The 18,130-nt window shown below is 38.8% G+C and overlaps 1 protein-coding gene across 10 annotated transcripts in view; it reads left to right on the top strand.

Moving 5' to 3' along the window:
- The window catches only part of LOC117234091 (glycogen synthase kinase-3 beta-like), a 57,792-nt gene extending 40,310 nt beyond the window's left edge, over window positions 1–17,482 (top strand). For 5 of the 10 annotated variants that reach the window (XM_033494989.1, XM_033494987.1, XM_033494990.1 and 2 more), the window contains 7 exons: window positions 9,531–9,721; window positions 10,601–10,684; window positions 11,416–11,454; window positions 12,580–12,690; window positions 13,109–13,346; window positions 14,267–14,460; window positions 16,443–17,482. In XM_033494989.1, coding sequence (XP_033350880.1) covers window positions 9,531–9,721; window positions 10,601–10,684; window positions 11,416–11,454; window positions 12,580–12,690; window positions 13,109–13,346; window positions 14,267–14,460; window positions 16,443–16,814 — 1,229 coding nt within the window. In that variant the 3' untranslated portion in view covers window positions 16,815–17,482. Of the gene's footprint in view, window positions 1–1,711; window positions 1,941–9,509; window positions 9,722–10,600; window positions 10,685–11,415; window positions 11,455–12,579; window positions 12,691–13,108; window positions 13,347–14,266; window positions 14,461–16,442 lie in introns of those variants that run through there. The other 5 variants (XM_033494988.1, XM_033494986.1, XM_033494984.1 and 2 more) reach the window with 4 other exon arrangements.
- Window positions 17,483–18,130: the final 648 nt, after the last annotated feature.

Below are 18,130 nucleotides of genomic sequence, written 5' to 3'. Positions count from 1 at the left end.
TCTACCTTAAAAGACACAGAATTTTACGTTAGCCATCAAAGAGACGATACTCGACCTAATTTCGATCTAAAGTGCATCACTCAACCTAAAAGCCAATATTCGGTATAGACTTGGCTGAAGAGACAACGCTCAACCTAAATTCACCCTAAAATAATAAGAAATTGTACGGTAGCGTTGGAAGAGCAGCAGTCAGGAAAGTCGAAAAGCGGCCAGGCACCGTTTATCGCTAGCTCTCGCGGCTCGTATCTGTTATACGTTGTACAACGCTCGCTCCCCCCTCCGCGACGCTCGGCGTCTTCCTCCCCCCTCCGGGAAGCTGATTCTTCCGCGGGTAATGGCGATTGGCGACGCGTTCGGTTTAGTCGCGTGCCGAGACGCCGTGGAACGAGAACGTTTCTGGCGAGCTGGCTACGTGGAACGCGAGCGATACGCAGCGATACAAATCGGCCAGGTCTCGGATCGTCGCGTGATCTCGACACGTAAAGCCAGTTCGTTTCGTCAACCTGAGAACGCATTACGATTAACCGCGCGATTCTCACCCCGTCGTCTTCTATCTCTACCGAAGTACCATATTAGCCGAAAGTGTTGGAGGAAAGTTTGTGAGTTGTGATCCGATCGTGCGGTTTGAAAGTTGTACGTTCCCAAAGTGGAAGAGGACCGTTCGATTAAGATTTCCACTAAAAAGACTCGATAAGAGGAATCTTCAAGTTGATTTACACGTTATACGTTCGACCAAAGATTCACACGCGCTGTGACTCGTTTTTATCCTTCGTGAGTATTATTTGGTGATAGCAAGCGGTTAGAACCGATCCGAAACCAACGAAATAGACTGATCACTCGACAAGGAGAAATTACATCTCCGCGTAACTCGGTAGTCTGAAGCAAGCGAGACGATCGATGCTCAACCTGAGCTATTATAACGATATACGTGCCAACGAATCTCCTCGAGTCTTCCAGTAACGACTCTACCCAAATAAATCTGCTAAAATCGCCAAATATCGTTGAACGCTCGGTGAGAGAAAATCCGAGTCTTGGAAAATCTTCGAAAGGGAACCTTATCCGGAGACAAGCAACAATATCTGTACGTTACAAGGTGTCCAAAGGAGACTCGCTGAGCATTCCAAAGGATACGTGTCATCGGTGGAAGCAATCTGTCGTTCGTGCACACCGATCGATGTTACGTCGTTCGATTAAATCGTCGGAGACGGTGGTCGGTCTTGAACCTTGTCCTCTTGTCTCACAAATCGGCTCGGACGGAAAACGAACAATGATCGCGTGATCACGACACGTAAGCTAGATCGCGGAGTTATTGACGATTCGTGGCACGCGCGAATTCGTGTACGACCCGGTGTGTAGGCTCGTGCGTTTCAACGCGGCATTCCCGTGTGCTGAATGGCGATCGTGTGAGTCGCCCCGAATTACCTGGTTTGGCCAGCTTCTTGTCGGAAGCATGATAAAGACAGGCAGTGAGATCAGCGTGGAAAATCGTTTATTTGGCATAGTTACGATGACCCACGCCGTGCACCTTGACACGGTGTTAATATTAGTTGTTGGTGACCTTCCAAGTAGTTTCAGACTCTTGGAATATTTGTAAACTATACGATTATAGACTAGATGCGTCAAGCTTCTGTCGCACTGAGATATTTATCGAAAACAGACGGTAAACCAGAGTATTTTTTACCAAGAAAAAATTCACACGGTCGAGTGTTCTTTCTTTTTCGGTAGATTTTTTTTTAAGTGAATTTTGTAAAGTGTAATGGCGCCAGCTGCCGCGCTAGACTGGTCAGAACCTTGCCAGCATTGGCGTTATCCGAAATTCTGTCCGTCTGGACAGCAAAAGCATGAAAGGGCGAAGAGCGCGATGGAACTGAGCAGCAAGGAGGCGAACACAGCGTACAAAAAGTTCTGCAAGTTCCTGCGCCGGCTGAAGAACAGGAAACGTAAGTTGCTCGTCTGGAGGGCGAACGATGATCGTTGTTCTGGCAGTGGGAATCGGGTTTGTTAGCGTATAGTCGCGTGAGAATCGCGAAATAATATTTCGCGTCCAAGTTTCCCGCTTTCGAGAAAATGTTTCTCCGTGAAATTTCTCTGAGTTCTCTTTCACAGCTCCTTTTTCGAATTTCTTGATAAAAATTGATAAAAAAAAATTCGCTCTTCGAGGTTCGATATTTCCAAGTAGAACATATTGGAAACGTTGGCGCAGTGATAGTAGCAGATCTTTTATTCCACGGAAAATAGGGCAAATCGTAGGGGACGATAGTAACAGTTCGACTTGAGACTTCGTTTATGCAAAAGCTATTACATTTGCGACAAAAGTTTTTATACGAACTGTATTTGTAAGTTCGAGATTTGAAAATTGTAATTACATCGTCTTCTTGCCCGGTCGTCGGTGGATTTTTCGTCTTATAAAAATTACCAAAAATTTGTCGAATTTAAAGTTTCTAGTTGAAACATCTTTGGATTCTTCGGTTATTGCGTATACGGTGCTCGCTTCGTAAAAATTGACAAAAACTTGTAATTGGAGAGTAGAAGAGAGATTTTAAATCAGTGTGCTCTTCAGCAGCTGTTCTAAACGTTGGAGTAACCTCAATTTTATCTGGATTATTAAAATCCGCTAATTAGCCTTGAAATCATCATCGATCATTGACTTTGACGATCCGTAGGCGTAATATATTCTCTGTTTCTACCAAGTTTGACTGCTTTTTAATCTCGGCGTGTACACTGTACTCGGAATATTTTAAAGTATAATGAACCCAGACATTATCGATAAATTATTCAACACTGGATTATTCTTGCTTTTCAAACATGTCAGTCGCCTCGAGACGAGTTGTGTTATTTCTGACTTTCGATGGAACGAGATGCATCTTAACAATCTCCAGTTCCATCTTCTATTTGTTTCGATTAATTCACAAATATATCGCAAAGCAAACATTTTAAAATTTGAAATGCTATGTAGTATTTTTCGTCATACTGCAAAGTACCTATTTTCTAGAGAAGGAAAATCATAATAACTCGTATGTAGAACCTTGTCATTTTTGCAATAATTTTCTGTTTCGTTAATTTTCCACTCCCAATTCTTGCGAAGATTTCTACCCATTGATCCTCGAATCTCGATTTTATCGAGAAAATTATGACTGAAACGAGGATGACGCAAAAGGCTACAACGCGATGACGCTTATGAATTTGTTTATTAAACAAAACATCTAGTCGCGTTTTTAAAAAGCCATCTGCCATTTGAGCGGGAAAGGTTAGAAACACAAGACAGATGAGTAAAGAAAGAAAAACTGTTCGACGAGAAGTAATACACCGACCCACTGACATTTATCCCTTGTTATTCGTATTTATTTTAGTTACACACATCGACCCACGGGAATTATTTTTTCATACATCAAAAGCTGGCTACGTCGGCTTGACACGTTGCGGCAAAAAAAAAGGGGGCAAAAAAGGAAAAAAGAAAAAAAGAAAAGGTGAAATAAAAATGATAAAGAGATTTTTTGCTTGCCGGGATGCTCGATGTGTGTAACCGATCGATCCTTTTCTTCTTCGTCGCGTACCAGAGGCTGCCAACCTTTGCAAAATTGAAATTTCTTCCTACTGTTGAATATTTAATTCCGTCGCAAGCTCTTTCTTTGTATAAAACTATAGAACGTGATATCTAACGTTCAACCACGTAGAATAAAATCAGAAGAACAAAACCACACGCGTCCCTTGCGCTGAATAACGTATCATATATGAAACATGCTCTCGCGCGAGGATAACCGACGAGCTTTGCTTTAAAATCGAGACTTTCTGCGTCGGTGATGTTTTCTATAACCCTTGAAATACTTGTACAATCGATAGAACGTGCTGCGAATTATTCGATCGATCCAAGTGCATAGTAAGTAACACCTTTGATGCAAAGCGAAGGAGACAATACTTGTTGCGAAAGCGTTGCCTAACGTCGTTTATAAGTAGTGGATAAACACCGATGCAGATCTAAAGTCGCGTGAAACGTGCGTTTGGTGTGCAAATCGGATTTTGCACGATCGCAAATTTCGTCGACGTTGCTTCTGAGATTTCATGCGATAAGAGATCGAAACCTGCGAATAAAGTGCAGTTTTAACACCTTGACGCGCCAATATTGCACCGATGTTTGGTGTTTCAGAAGTTTTTGAAATATTCAAGTTGCTACTTCGAAACTCGTTATTTCGATAAATAGATCCGAGATTTTTTCATACAAAATAAGCCTACGATCTTTCGTTTCAAAGCAAACGATAAAGTTCGGAACAGTACTCGGAAAATTTCTTCGCTGAAAATACTTCGAACGAATCTGAGGAGAATTTGAACGCAAATAGATCGAGACAGGTCGGAAAATTTATTGTCAGATCATCTTTTGTCGTAACCAATATCGGGCTGATATATTGTCGAGAGTTAATAATTACTTACCGCGAGCTTTTTTTCGATTCGTAACACCGACTAGCGCGAACTCGGTTCATCAGCGGAAATCTGCGTGTCAAAGAAAACGCGATTATTCTACCCCGTGATCCTGCAATCGCTTTAGACGATGCACCGTTGAGCCAAAGGCTGTGCATCGTCTGGTTGGCCGCAAAATGTCACACGGTTGCCAGTCCCGTGCGATACGGCCAGGAAAAAGGTCGTGAATCCTCTGATGCGCGCGTAACGCGGTAAAAGGGAGGCTGACGTGCATCCGGATCCTTGGGTTGCACTTTTTGTCGCACGCTGGATTTAGCCGGCTCCGATCCAAGCGGCACTTTTGCCAGAGATCGCTGCCGGTTGACCCACTTCTTTCGTCTCCCGCGTGTCCCTAAGGATCCTCCACTAAAAACTAGGGAATAGTAATTGCCCAACTATTTCAGAGAACTATATCCCCGAAAAAAAAATTCAAGATCGAATATATTGCTGATACTTGCACATTACTTCGTAGAGTCGAGTATAAAAATTAAAACGATTTAAAAGTAATATATTGTAATATATTTGTTAGAAACAGGTGTGTTACTAGGAACAGGCGTGTAACAGGAAATAACTATACTTTCTATGATATTTAATAACATTTAACGATATTAAAACCTAATTAGAGACAAAGTTCCAAGTTCTTTTGTACATGCAGCGTTCTAATTTAATTGTCAAAAGATACGAAAATTGTAATCTTCGCATGGTTCTCGTAATTCCAAGTCTAAAGGTTCTACTTCTAAAGGCGTATTATTGTTCAGTTCTTCGTTATTCTTTCTTGTAATATCTTCTAAGTTCGATTCGCGTGAAATGTTGCGCGGACAGGTGCTGAACGATGCAGTTCAGGATCTTGATGTACGAGCTGTCGCTATTTTCGAGCGTTAGTAATGTTTCGCACCTCGACTTGGCACTTTTCGATCAGCTGGTTCGCGAGATGGAACTTCACAGTCTAATTAGGAGTTTGCTCCCACTTCGAAATAACCGTGGCTCTTTTGCGAATTTCAGAGATACGTTTCCTACGTTTCCTTAGAACCAAGGTTAGCATATATCTGTCTCAAGGCCTTTAAAATTCTGTTGACGCGACTAATCTTGCATCAGCTTCTGGATACTTCGACTATATTTTAAATCATGGTACTTGAGATATTTTCGGCCATCGTAGATTCGACATAAACATTCGAGAAAAATACAAATTTTATATAAAGCGTATAGAATTTGGAATATGTTTATTTTAGTGGAATTGTCTTTCTTTTTTGGTGTACTACTTCTTAGAAATTGGGACAGTAAATGCTTTTCATTGTATTAGGTTGTCTGAAAAGTTTCTTTCATTTTACGAGGAAATGATAGACGCGCAATAAATAAATCGTTTTTTGTTTTATATTATTTTGTCGAATTACGTACGATCCATTTTGTTCCGTTCTGAGATGAACACCGCGACGTTTCACAGACTTGGTTTCACGTTTCTATGAAGGTGCATTGTTGTAAAAGACACGTTTGCGAAAGAGAGACATTTTTCGGACAACCTAATACATTTGGAGAAAATCAAGGACATTCTATGTATTCCGCTTAAACAATCTTCGATCTATAAATTATTTGAACAAGAAAACTACGACAGTTTCGTTTCAAGATTTTTGCAGTTCAAGAATTGATAATCCTTGTAAATTTGAAACAATGCGATTAATTTCTTCGATTAAAGACACCATATATATACATATTTTGACGAAACTTTACGGTTAACGATTAAAGATTAATCCAGGAAACCAACACTTTCTATGCATCAACCTAACGATATTCCAAAGGTCACCATTTCCTCTACAATCTCGTACGCCTCGCATTCCCTAGGAAATTACCAAAATCGTTCAACCTGAAATTTCTCCAACGATAGTCGACCGACGTCCTATTCGCCTTGAAACTGTTCGCAAACTGTTAAAGAAACAAATCACAAATGCGCCCAGTTCTCTGCCGGTTCGCGTTACTCTGCATCGAAACTTGGAAATACTCTGCGTGAAGAGGGAAAGAGGTGACGATACGGAAGAGGAAAAGGTTAACCGAAGGGAAAGATGTTGGCGAAATGTCAAGAAGTAAATCGTGGCCCACGTGGCATGTTATCGTTGGCTGCGCCTGTTTCGATTCATCCGACGACGATAAACGCGATCGCGAGACATCAACCGGGTTTCCGGTACGGTCGTGCGAATTTTCGGGCCCCGGTCGCGTTACAACGCTTGAATTATGCGGCGCGTGGTTATTTTCAGCCGCGGTTCAATGAGAAAACCGGTCTGTAAACGCGGCCCTCGCATTATCCTACGTCGCATCTTATCAAGGTTATACCTCTCACGCGCCTGCTGCTATCGAGCAATAGAATAGAATCGCGAACCGTGTAAGAATCCAACCGGTGTAAACTGTAACAGCGTTTTAGTTTTCCTTTCTTCTAGGTGTTAAGCAGGACAAGGGTAAAGGGTGTTTGTTTTTATCGATTACGTTCGTTGGTCCATCTCGTTTTTTGATCTACGATAACCTTTAAATTCGAAGGTCCTTTAAATTCTATGACAGAGCGATCTTTTCGTAGTTAAAGTAATAATTTGAAGTTTTCAAGAATCGAACATTAATTAACTCTGCGCGGTTCAAGAACTTTGGCGCTCCGTCGCATAATTATTTATCGACTAACAATATCAACGTATTGACTAGTTATAGGTTATAGATTTCTCTTCTTCTCTTCAGCTTTCACGTACAAAGGATTAAGATTGCAAGAGCTCTCGTATCTCTGTACAACCTTGCTACCCTTACGTTTCTAAAATGTAGCCATCCTTTTCTGACTATAAATATTTTTTAACAAAATCGTCGGTAGACTTCTTCTTAAAAGAATGTACAGGAATAAACACGGTGTTTTTTTTATCGACGATGAAAGCTTGCAGATGTTGCCACCAGTGTAGAAACGTATAGGGAAATCTCGCCGTAAAAACGTTAGAGAATTTCTATGGTAAACACTAATTTTCATAGATCTCCCCTCTAATTCTAGATGATTGTACGACCTTGGCGGATATAAAGCAAGAGGAAGCAGTGATTTCACTGATCTCCGTTCTTATTTCTTCGTTAACTGCTCGCGAACTTCCTTCGAGTTACAAAACACTACGCTTCTTTTAATAGCCTCTTTTTTTTTTATCATCTTATGAACTAACGGCTGCTACGATAACCTCGCTTTCTATCGAAGATCTTGCAATATTTCTCAAGATCTCAAGGTTACATGGTCTTCTTTTGGTGAAACAAACGGATAGATAAAAAGAACAACAAGACGAATTCGATCATACCATAATGCTATATCCTCCGATTTTATTGCAAATTTAACGTTGCCTTTATAACGTTGTGTTTTACGCAGACTTCCAAACATTTTCTTATTACGTCCCTCGATAAAACTGTACGAAAAATAATACAGTAAATTTTTAATAATCTCGACATCTCCAAATTCATCGTATCGATGCTTTTCATCGTCTATCGTCGAAGTAGATGGTAAATATTTTGGATCTCGGCTCAAGGTTTTTTTGTTTTTCTTTTTTTTTTTTTTTGCTGTATGCAACGACTCTGTATGTTTTCAACGAACATTGCTTCAATTCTTATTCGTCGAACGATACAGCTCTATGGTTGGGCGTTACAAGCGTAACGAGTGGTTAACGACGAGGTTAAAGCGCGAAAATTCTCGGCAAGATTGTTTCGTCTTCGAACAGGGAGCAGTCGTTTTCGATGCTGACTTTTCCGCAATAAAACCGAATGGACGATCGCGCTATTTCGGATCGTCGCGCTATTTTCACGACGACGAGGCTATTTCGACTGTGTGCTGCGACTCCTTCGATGTTGTGTTGTACATTCTTTCGTGTCTGGCCCCGTGTTGATGCTCCTCGAAATCGTTTTCAAGTTTGAGGCCGCGCAGGATGTTGTTCGGCTCGAAAACGATGCATCGAAAATCGATACAATGGGAATAGTGGAACAGGATTCTAGAATTTCTTTTTTAAGTAGAATTTTATACTGTTTACGGCGATTAACTCGAAAACAAGAGCAATGAAACAAAATGACGATCATTTCAATTGATAAGATTCCGACGAATTCATAGTTTACGTTAATCGTTATTGCTGTAATTGAAATATTTCTATTTCGTGCTTAAATTATAGTCGAATAAATCGTAACTGTATCGCTTTATAACTTTCAAATTCCTGGCGCATTTTCTTCGATTTACTTCATCTTTCTATAAATTTTCTTCCATTTTCTAGCTACGCGTATTATATTGGGTTGACAACTAAGTGATCGCGGATTTTGTCAATACCACCTAATGGCAAAATCCGCGATCACTTAGTTGCCAACTCAATACATCTAGTCCTCTAAGTATTAACACGTTGACTTCAATTTGAAGTTCATTGACTGTGATTCTTGCTTATTGTTCATTCCCACACGACACGTAGTTTAGCTTTCGAAAAATGTTGGAAAAATATGACGATATTCTCTTGAAAAAGTACTTTTTCTAAACTCACGTAATCAAAGTTGAATATGAACGAATGGAATATGAATTTCATGAAATAATTGTCGTTTCATAATGGATTATCTACTGATGTTTTGTTAGAAATTCATCGACGATTCTCATACTTTTGAACGCGGATACGCAACATACGTTTATTAAAAAATAAAATTCTTCAACCATTTTATAACGCATTTAATAGTTGGTAACGTTACCGTCACGTAGATCAAAATATCGAAAATCTCGAACACGATTGTTTACAGAGTTTAAATCATTCGATTAATTTGCTGGTACGAGCAGCCTCGCGTGGACTTACGTAGCAGTCAACGTGTTGAACAATCATAACTGTTTCATAAAATTCTTTGAATAACAAAACCTTCAAAAATTATAGCACCGAGCATGAGTCCATTGCTTCGTAGAATCGATTTACTATTTCATCTTTTCCTTATTTTTCTTTTTCTTTCTTTTTCCTTTTTTTTTTTTTATACGACTCCAAATCGTTACTATACCTTCTTACTTTCTACTTGTACTTTACCATTCTGGTTTTCGATTGTTTCTATGGGCGGTGTGATGTATAATGCAGATAGAGATGGCAACAAAGTCACAACCGTGGTGGCTACACCTGGTGCTGGTCCAGATCGTCCCCAAGAGATCTCCTATACAGACACTAAAGTAATCGGTAACGGCAGCTTCGGCGTTGTATACCTAGCGAAACTATGTGACACGGAAGAACTGGTCGCCATCAAAAAAGTTCTCCAAGACAAACGATTTAAGGTAAGAGAAATAGAAAATTCCTCGATAAATAATTTCTTAATAATTTCGACACACCTTCAACCTCTAACCGATACGACGAACTAAACGCGTATTAATTGTTGAATTAATAAAAAAATAAATTCGCAGATCCTCTGATGTTTCTCACTACGATTTGCAATTACAAAGTAACGTTCAACTTGAAATTGAAATTCGACCGATAGAAACTAGTCGTCGTTCGTGCCTGGATTTAACGATCGGATTGACCAATCTGTATTTTTCTACAGTAAGAAATTAGCAGAAATTATAGTGCAGGGAACGGACGAAGGTCTGGATAGAACGAACAGATTCTTTTTCTGCATGTTGGAAATATATAGGCTGTATGAAGGCTAGAGATCATTTGCCAACGCGTATTATAGTAATTCGTCGATTCGAGGTAGCTCCGATTCGGAAACAGAGGGTCTGCGAGGACAAGCCTATACTTAAAAGTAAATTCTCATTTTTTAATCCTCGAATGCGTTTACAAATTCTGCTGTATCTTTCTATAGTTTTTACCTTTGATCGATAGTCGTAGAGATAAAACGAAAAGGAAGGAAACTGTACGAGTAGAGATAAATTATCGCTGTTCGATGAAATTGTTTAATTCGTCCGATCCGAGACGACCGTATAATATCGTCGTATTTACGTATCGATAAAATTAGATTTATGTTTTGCGAGATTGCAATGTTTGAGAAACGATAATCCACGACCTCAATCTCCGTATTAAATCTCGGGAATGTAACAACAAAACGTGCTTAACAACGATTCTAATCGAAGATAAGGGAAACACCGTCGTCGCGACGAAGTAAACACGAACGAGGAACTACGTGAATTAATCGGATTTTCCCTTCCTTTTATTTATAGAACAGGGAGTTACAAATCATGCGGCGTCTCGAGCACTGCAACATTGTAAAACTGAAATACTTCTTCTACTCCAGTGGCGATAAGGTAACTATTTATTAAGATTCTTTTTAACGATAATTCCGTACACTCGATTGAAATTTTGAACGTTGAAGCAATTATTGTTGGACGTACGATCTACTCCATAAGAAAGTGGATTTTTCTTTTCACACAATGTTTTTTATTCGAACGTTTCTTGCGTCACGCAAATTATTTCCCTTGATTCTTTCTCTCTCTCTTTTTTTTTTCTTCTTTTTCTTCGATTATACTCACGATATACAGATATTACCTAAAAGTATTTGGATAGTAACAAAATTTAACCGTACAACGATATATCTGAGTTAATTACGAAAGAATTGAGGAGTACAAAGGAAGAATATGATGTCGTATTTTGTATCTTTTTTTTTTTTTACAGGGAAGCAGTTTTAAAATTCGCTCAATCCCGTGTTATTAAAATTGTCTTTTTTAGACGATTGATCCTCGAAGCTAAACGAGATTTTTTATCCTCTTCAAAATTTTGTAAACATCACGTTAAAATATCGTTTGCTTTAATAATTACGTATAATTTTGTCGAACATTTTGAGAAAACAACAAAAAAAAAAAAAAGAAAAACAAATTTAATTGATTTTTGAGCCGCAGTTTGCTACTGTTCGAATACTTTTGGAATTAAATGCAGTAGAGCGATACTTCTGATTTCTCTCGAATGATACACAATGATACAAAACGCCAAGTATTCATTGTTAGTTTAATGCATGCGACGTTGTTGTGTTATTTTGTAGAACATCTTAAACGCAACTAATCCAGTTTTTCATGTGGACGTAAGTGAACAAGAGAGTACCCAGTAGTTTTGACGGAGAGGTCCTTTTTTTGAGAGAATTTAGGCAGTTCCGCTTACACGTAGACAGATTAACGACAAAAAAACGATAACACGTTTTTGTTGTTATGTGTCAGCCGCGAACATCGTAGAACACTAAATACGAAGTCTATAGCCTGAGTCAAAGAACTTCGTTGCTCAAGGCCGCCAGCCCCGTCACCAATCATATTGGAAACTCTACCCTCACCCCTACGAATCATAGTTTGATTCCACGTGTGTTGCACAGTGTCAATTATTTCTGGAATTTTATTTTTTCTAAATAGACTGATTTTATATAGAGATACAGTACGATGCAAACGTTTTAGGCCATCAATGATAGCGAGCTTTATTCAATCATTATATTTATCAATCGTATTTTTAGAAAATATTTACGAGCGAGGAAGGAACATTAGGAAATTAGAAAATTGTGTCCAGTTATTGCCTAAATGTTATAAAACGCGCGTTTAGATAGATTTTAGATGAGCCATCAATCAGAACGGAGTAAACGAAAAATGTGATTTATTTGAAATGCTGAAAACAAAATATCGAATAGTAGAAAATAAATTTCAATGATTGTTGAAAAATTATTCGACAAGATCTAAGAAACAGTGAAATACCGTTATTATGTTTTTAAACAAATTACCAGTAATTTTTTAATCGAACGTCTGCTTTATGAAGTAACGACAAATCTAAAGTGACACCGAGAAATAAAAAAATATAAAAAATTGTTGTTCGATGGGTGGCCTAAAACTTTCGCACGGTACTTTATAATCGTTGTTCTTGTTTTTTCTTAACTTTGAGTAGTGGAGTGTATCCTTGAGTGACTATATTTTTGATTCAAGCTGTAGTAGCTAACGCAGCTTGACTAGTTATAGAAAATAATCTTCTGGAGTTGCGTGTGCACGGTTCAAAGGCACTTCGCGTAATTCGTCATGTAAAATTCATGCTGATCGATTTTCTACGATGAAACAAGCAACTAAGCCGTGCAAAAGAATTTACTCTCGAGTCGCGTGTGCCTTTGAAACGGTACACCTTCGTATGTCGATGGTGTAGATTCGTACTAACAAAAGACTTTGCGGATTTCTTTTAGAAGGACGAGGTTTATCTGAACCTAGTGTTGGAATACATACCTGAAACAGTGTATAAAGTCGCTCGGCATTATAACAAAAGCAAGCAAACCATACCGATAAATTTCATTAAGGTAAGCTGAAAATTACAATAATAATCGTTGAACCACTACCGCAAGAGGTTTTATACATAACGTAATAATTTCAAATAGAATACAGCATAATTCTCAATTCGTTGAAAAATAAATAACCAAGACATCTTTAATTCAAAAATATCATTATCTTTAATCAACCAGCTTTAATATACCAGCTCATACATATAATACGAACTCGTTTCATTCTACAGAACGACGTGTCATAGATTGCAAAATTACTCGATCTTACATATAATCATATGACATACAATAATTATCCATAATTATCGACAGACGCAATTAAACCGTAGACCAACTAAAGCTTTCCTCGTATTCGATTCATCAGTCGCTATAATCGGAACATTTTTAATTTCACATTAATAACATTCTAATATCATTTTTTGTGATGTATTTCCAGTTGTACATGTACCAACTGTTCCGCTCTCTGGCATACATCCACTCGCTGGGGATCTGTCACAGGGACATCAAGCCACAGAATCTACTCCTGGACCCAGAATCCGGTGTCTTGAAGCTCTGTGATTTTGGCTCTGCTAAACATCTGGTCAAAGGAGAGCCTAATGTGTCTTACATCTGTAGTCGTTATTATCGCGCACCCGAATTAATCTTTGGTGCTATCGATTATACCACGAAGATTGGTACGATTACTTATGTATTATTTTTATTGTTAACATCATTCAATTCTAGTTAATTCATTGAATGGTGTACTGTAGACTGTTTCATGTGCCTAGCAGAATACCAGTTTGGTTAATTGTAAATAAAAGGTTGTTTAACCTTCTTTGAACGTTCGAATTTTATCAGCTTAAACTACGTACTTGAAGGTATTTTAGTAAATTTTTATAAAATCTCCTACTTGTTCGATACGTACGAAAATCATTCCAAATTTGAAAGATATTGGAGCGTGTAAAAACGTAGGCTATACACGATATGTACAAGCGCGCAAAATATCCAAAGTAAAGCAGATTGCTATAATAGAATTCTGGATATTTGAAAGTTCGAAAGTCACAATGTGGAACGTCAAAACTATCCGACAGCCGCAGCGTGAAACGTTAAAGGCAATGCGTATCGTAACAGAAAATCAAGAAGACGACTTTACCTATATCCGGGATATTGATTAAATAGAAAGGACAGCAGCCAGTCGTTTCCGTAGCCTCGACTCGTACAGATCTAAATACATCGTACGTGTAGAATTGTATAGAATGTATATAGAATGTACGTAGCATGGACAAAGAATCATGCAAGAGGAACAGAATCGACCCCGTAACAGTATTTGCGGTTCTATTTAAGTTCCGTTTTTTTAGTCATGCTTATGAAAGTATAAATTTGCATAAACATCCGCAGTCTATTTATTACGTTAAAGATTGAAAGATTGGCTGGCAATGCGTCAAGGCACTTTACTTATATGAATATGATAAACTAGAAAGAAATATGGCACACAAAATATATATAAAATAAATATAAAATATAAAATACAGGAAAAAGGCGGGACAGAAAATAGAAAGATTTGTTCTTTTCTTTCGTTTATATGTCTAATTAAAAAGTTTTATCGTGTTTACAGATGTGTGGAGCGCAGGCTGTGTGGTAGCGGAATTGTTGCTCGGCCAACCGATATTTCCCGGAGATAGTGGTGTGGATCAACTGGTCGAGATCATCAAGGTGCTCGGCACACCTACACGCGACCAGATACGTGAGATGAATCCCAACTATACCGAGTTCAAATTTCCACAGATTAAGGCGCACCCGTGGCAAAAGGTAGCCTATCATCTGATCTACTCGTTGTATTATGCGCTCTTTGTGCGCAATACGTTAGACTGCCGAGACGGGTTTTCGTGTAGCTCGTCTAATTTCGTAACTGCGTACTGCGTACATGTTTGGCGGTTTCGTGACTAACGGGGGAAACAGATGATCTGGTGTGCTCTGATTTCAATGATTTAGAGAATTTATAAGAATAGTAGGTCTACCGAGAAACAATATCGTTTGCATAGATATTCGGTGATTTGCCAAATGTTATTTTCGTTAGAAATTATATCTCGCAGGAGTAAAGATATTTCATTTAAAATTGAAATATTTAATGTCTATGCAAACGTAAAACTAGCGTAGAGAAAGAGAAAAACGTAATATCTAAATCAGTGCACGCTCTTCACATGATCCCTTTGCAAGGGAAACATTATTGCGTTAATAAGGTTTCTTGTGACCACATTGTGTGAAAAAAATTGTAAAGAGTAGCGATGGAATCGTTGAAGGGTAAGGTCTTGTTCCGCAGTCTTGTTCCTTCTAACTAACAAATCGGCTCTAATCACATTCATCAACACATGGTTACTCGTGGTTACAGTTTATGCTTCAACGAATGAGTGGACTAAAGTGTTCCACGGAGCACCAAAAGATTAGAGTAAGTGGTCCCCTGTTCAAAAAGCAATGTGTCTTTATCATTTACTGGCTGGCAAATATTCCTTTTTTTTTTCTCTCTAGCCCGTGATATTACTAACCAGTATAACCAACATTTTCAGCATCTGAAACGGTAAGAAATAAGCTGGATACGATGCTCAGTTACCGCTGTGTCGAACGGAGGACGACGAGCCTCGACGATTGAAAAAAACCACCTTCATTTCGATTCTTCGCATCACAAATCGCTCGACGTGCATCTTTTCTCGAACTCATGTGTAATATCCATTTTTCTATCTCATAATCGTCATCATCATAATCATCATCATCATCATCATCATCATCCACGTTACTAACTTTTTAAATAGAAACAGATCTGTTCAAAATCTCGGTGTATCACTTACTCTAATGTTCTGGTGGTGAACAAAAATATTTTTCACTGACTTGAAAATGGTATGCAGTTATTCTTTTCTTTTTTTTCCTTTTCTTTCCATTTCATTTCTTTTCTTTTCTCTCTTGTACATTGTAAAGAGCGACAACAGACTGTCTGCGAAACCAACTTACCGTTTGTAAGATCTAAATTTATCATCTCTTTCATTTTCACGCACTGCTTTTGTGCCTGCCGAGTATCTTAATGATACGATTTTTATGGATCGTTAATTTCATGTATCGAACGATCTTCCTCTGTACGAATTATATTCTTCTGGAGTAAACACATTTTATTAGAGAACAGATAAAAAGCAGTGAACATCGAATGAATCTGACTTCGCCTCCCGAACGGTCAGCTCCTCGGGTGGATAAACTTTTATACGAGAACAAATACCAAAACCGAAGCGGTTCATCACTACTAATATCGATTGTAATACACCTAATATACACTGATCAGATACGAAACTTCAAACGAACTTATAAGCGGAACGTATTGCTGCCGTTTTTTTATTGCTTTGTGGTATAGGATTTCGTTCAGTTTGTGTTGCTATGCGATTTCTTATGGTGGAGGTGAAAAGTTTTTTTTAAGTCAAGGCTACTTCCTGATCATCCACTTTTTCGCTATAAATCTCTCATAAAAATATACATTTGCATGAACACGCACAATCTAATAGTGAGTATATTGAGACTACGTAACCCTGAACAGACGAACAAAATTTCTTGCCTCTATTGTAAAATCCTCGCTACTGTAAAAAGTGGGCAAATCCCGAGGAATAATTTTTTCTTTCTTAACGAACCTTCGTCCAGTAACAGAAATTAACATCGAGAAACAAGATCATCTTGAGATTTCTCCTTGTTAGCCACAGATTAACCATGAAAATTTTACCAGGACAGATCGAAACTAACGACGACGATGATTACAGGTGTTCAGGGCACGCACACCCCCGGAAGCGATGGAGTTGGTCGCTGGACTTTTGGAGTACACGCCATCCGGTCGGATCACACCGTTGGAAGCGTGCGCTCATCCGTTTTTCGACGAACTTCGGGAGCAGGGGACGCGATTACCAAATGGGCGAGAGCTTCCCCCTTTGTTTAACTTTACAGAGTACGAGCTACGAATTCAACCGTCGCTAAACTCGATCCTAAAACCGAAGTACATGCAGACTTCGGAAAATCCTGGAGGCCAGTCGGAACCGGTCGCGGGGAGTAGCGGTAACTCTAGTGATAATAACGTGAACACCAACACGCTGTCCTCTTCAAAGAACACAGACCCCGGCCAGTCGAACATGGCTTAAGCTGCTTTCTATTTTTAACGTTTAATTAAACAACAAACGATAGAAAACACGGCGAGAGAGTGAGAAAGAGAGAGGGAGAGGGAGAAAGGGAAAGAGAGAATGAGAGAAGGAGAAAAAGAGAGATATAACGATAGAAGGAGAGGGAGCGAGAGTGAAAAAGAAAGGAAAAGCCAAGAATTCGCGTGTTAGAAACTAGCCTTAAAAGAAACGAAAAAAGAAAAAAATTCAAGTACGGTATAGCAAGGACGAAAAAAAAAAAAGAATAGAAGGAAGATTGATATTCTTCTGAGGAGGATGTCCATAGACGATATAACATACACATAACACAAAGAATCCCCAATTGTAAATTTTTTTGAACTCTATGCAAATGGCGATACCAGTGTGGTATTTTAAGCTTTGTTCGCTTGAAACACGAACGACGAAATATTATAGGATTATTGAATAAAGAAGATGAATAGTTCCCCTCTTTATAACAATTTTGCCTGAGGACACCTCGAATTCTGAGTGGCGTGTGCGAACGCTTGATTGCCACCTTATTGCCAAAAACAGCATAACAGACAATTCAATTCAATGTATATATATGTTATAGGAACTGGCTCGTAACCTCTTTTAATTGATAATTGCTATAAACAAAGAAAGAAAGAAACAAAACAACAAAAAAAAAAAAAGAAAGATAATAACGAACGCGAACTTTTTCTAGTTGAAGACAAACCAAACGATGTGTAATCTATGATACACTATGTCTAGTAGCGCGTTACGTTGCTTGCCTCGTCGTCATCTCATAATTCGACAACACACACACGCACACACACACGCGCGCGCGCGCGCGCGTACACACACACAAACAGATACACGATCATCGCGATTATTAAAGAGATACAAGAGCCACCTGCCTTTTGACACGGGCTTCGACAAATTTTAGTGATTCAATGAGAAAGAGATCGCTAGATTCTCAGCTTTCGCGAAGAACAGTATGGATAGGAACCGAGACTCGGACGTTTCCTCTTGAATGCGTAACAACGAACTGGAAAAAGGGAAATGACGATTACAATACTTATCATTATATTGTATTAAAGAACACGCATGTTACATAGATAATATTCTTATTGTGTTCAAGATTCAAGCGCCGATCGATGCTGTCGCAACTGATAGGGAAATTTTCACGCGGAGAATGTCACGATTGAACACCAAACACACACACATAAACACACACGTTAGTAATTTGCGTGCACAATCTCTATTTATCGTAAGACGAATTTCCGCGACGTGAGACATGCTGCGTATACCAGCACAATTAGCAGATGAAAAAGGAGAAA

This window comes from Bombus vosnesenskii, unplaced genomic scaffold, assembly GCF_011952255.1.
Source record: "Bombus vosnesenskii isolate JDL3184/JDL3185 unplaced genomic scaffold, Bvos_JDL3184-5_v1.1 scf7180000013302, whole genome shotgun sequence".
Taxonomy (NCBI): Eukaryota; Metazoa; Arthropoda; class Insecta; order Hymenoptera; family Apidae; genus Bombus; species Bombus vosnesenskii.
Note: the sequence above shows the minus strand (reverse complement) of the source record. Positions and strands in the feature narration are given on the sequence as shown.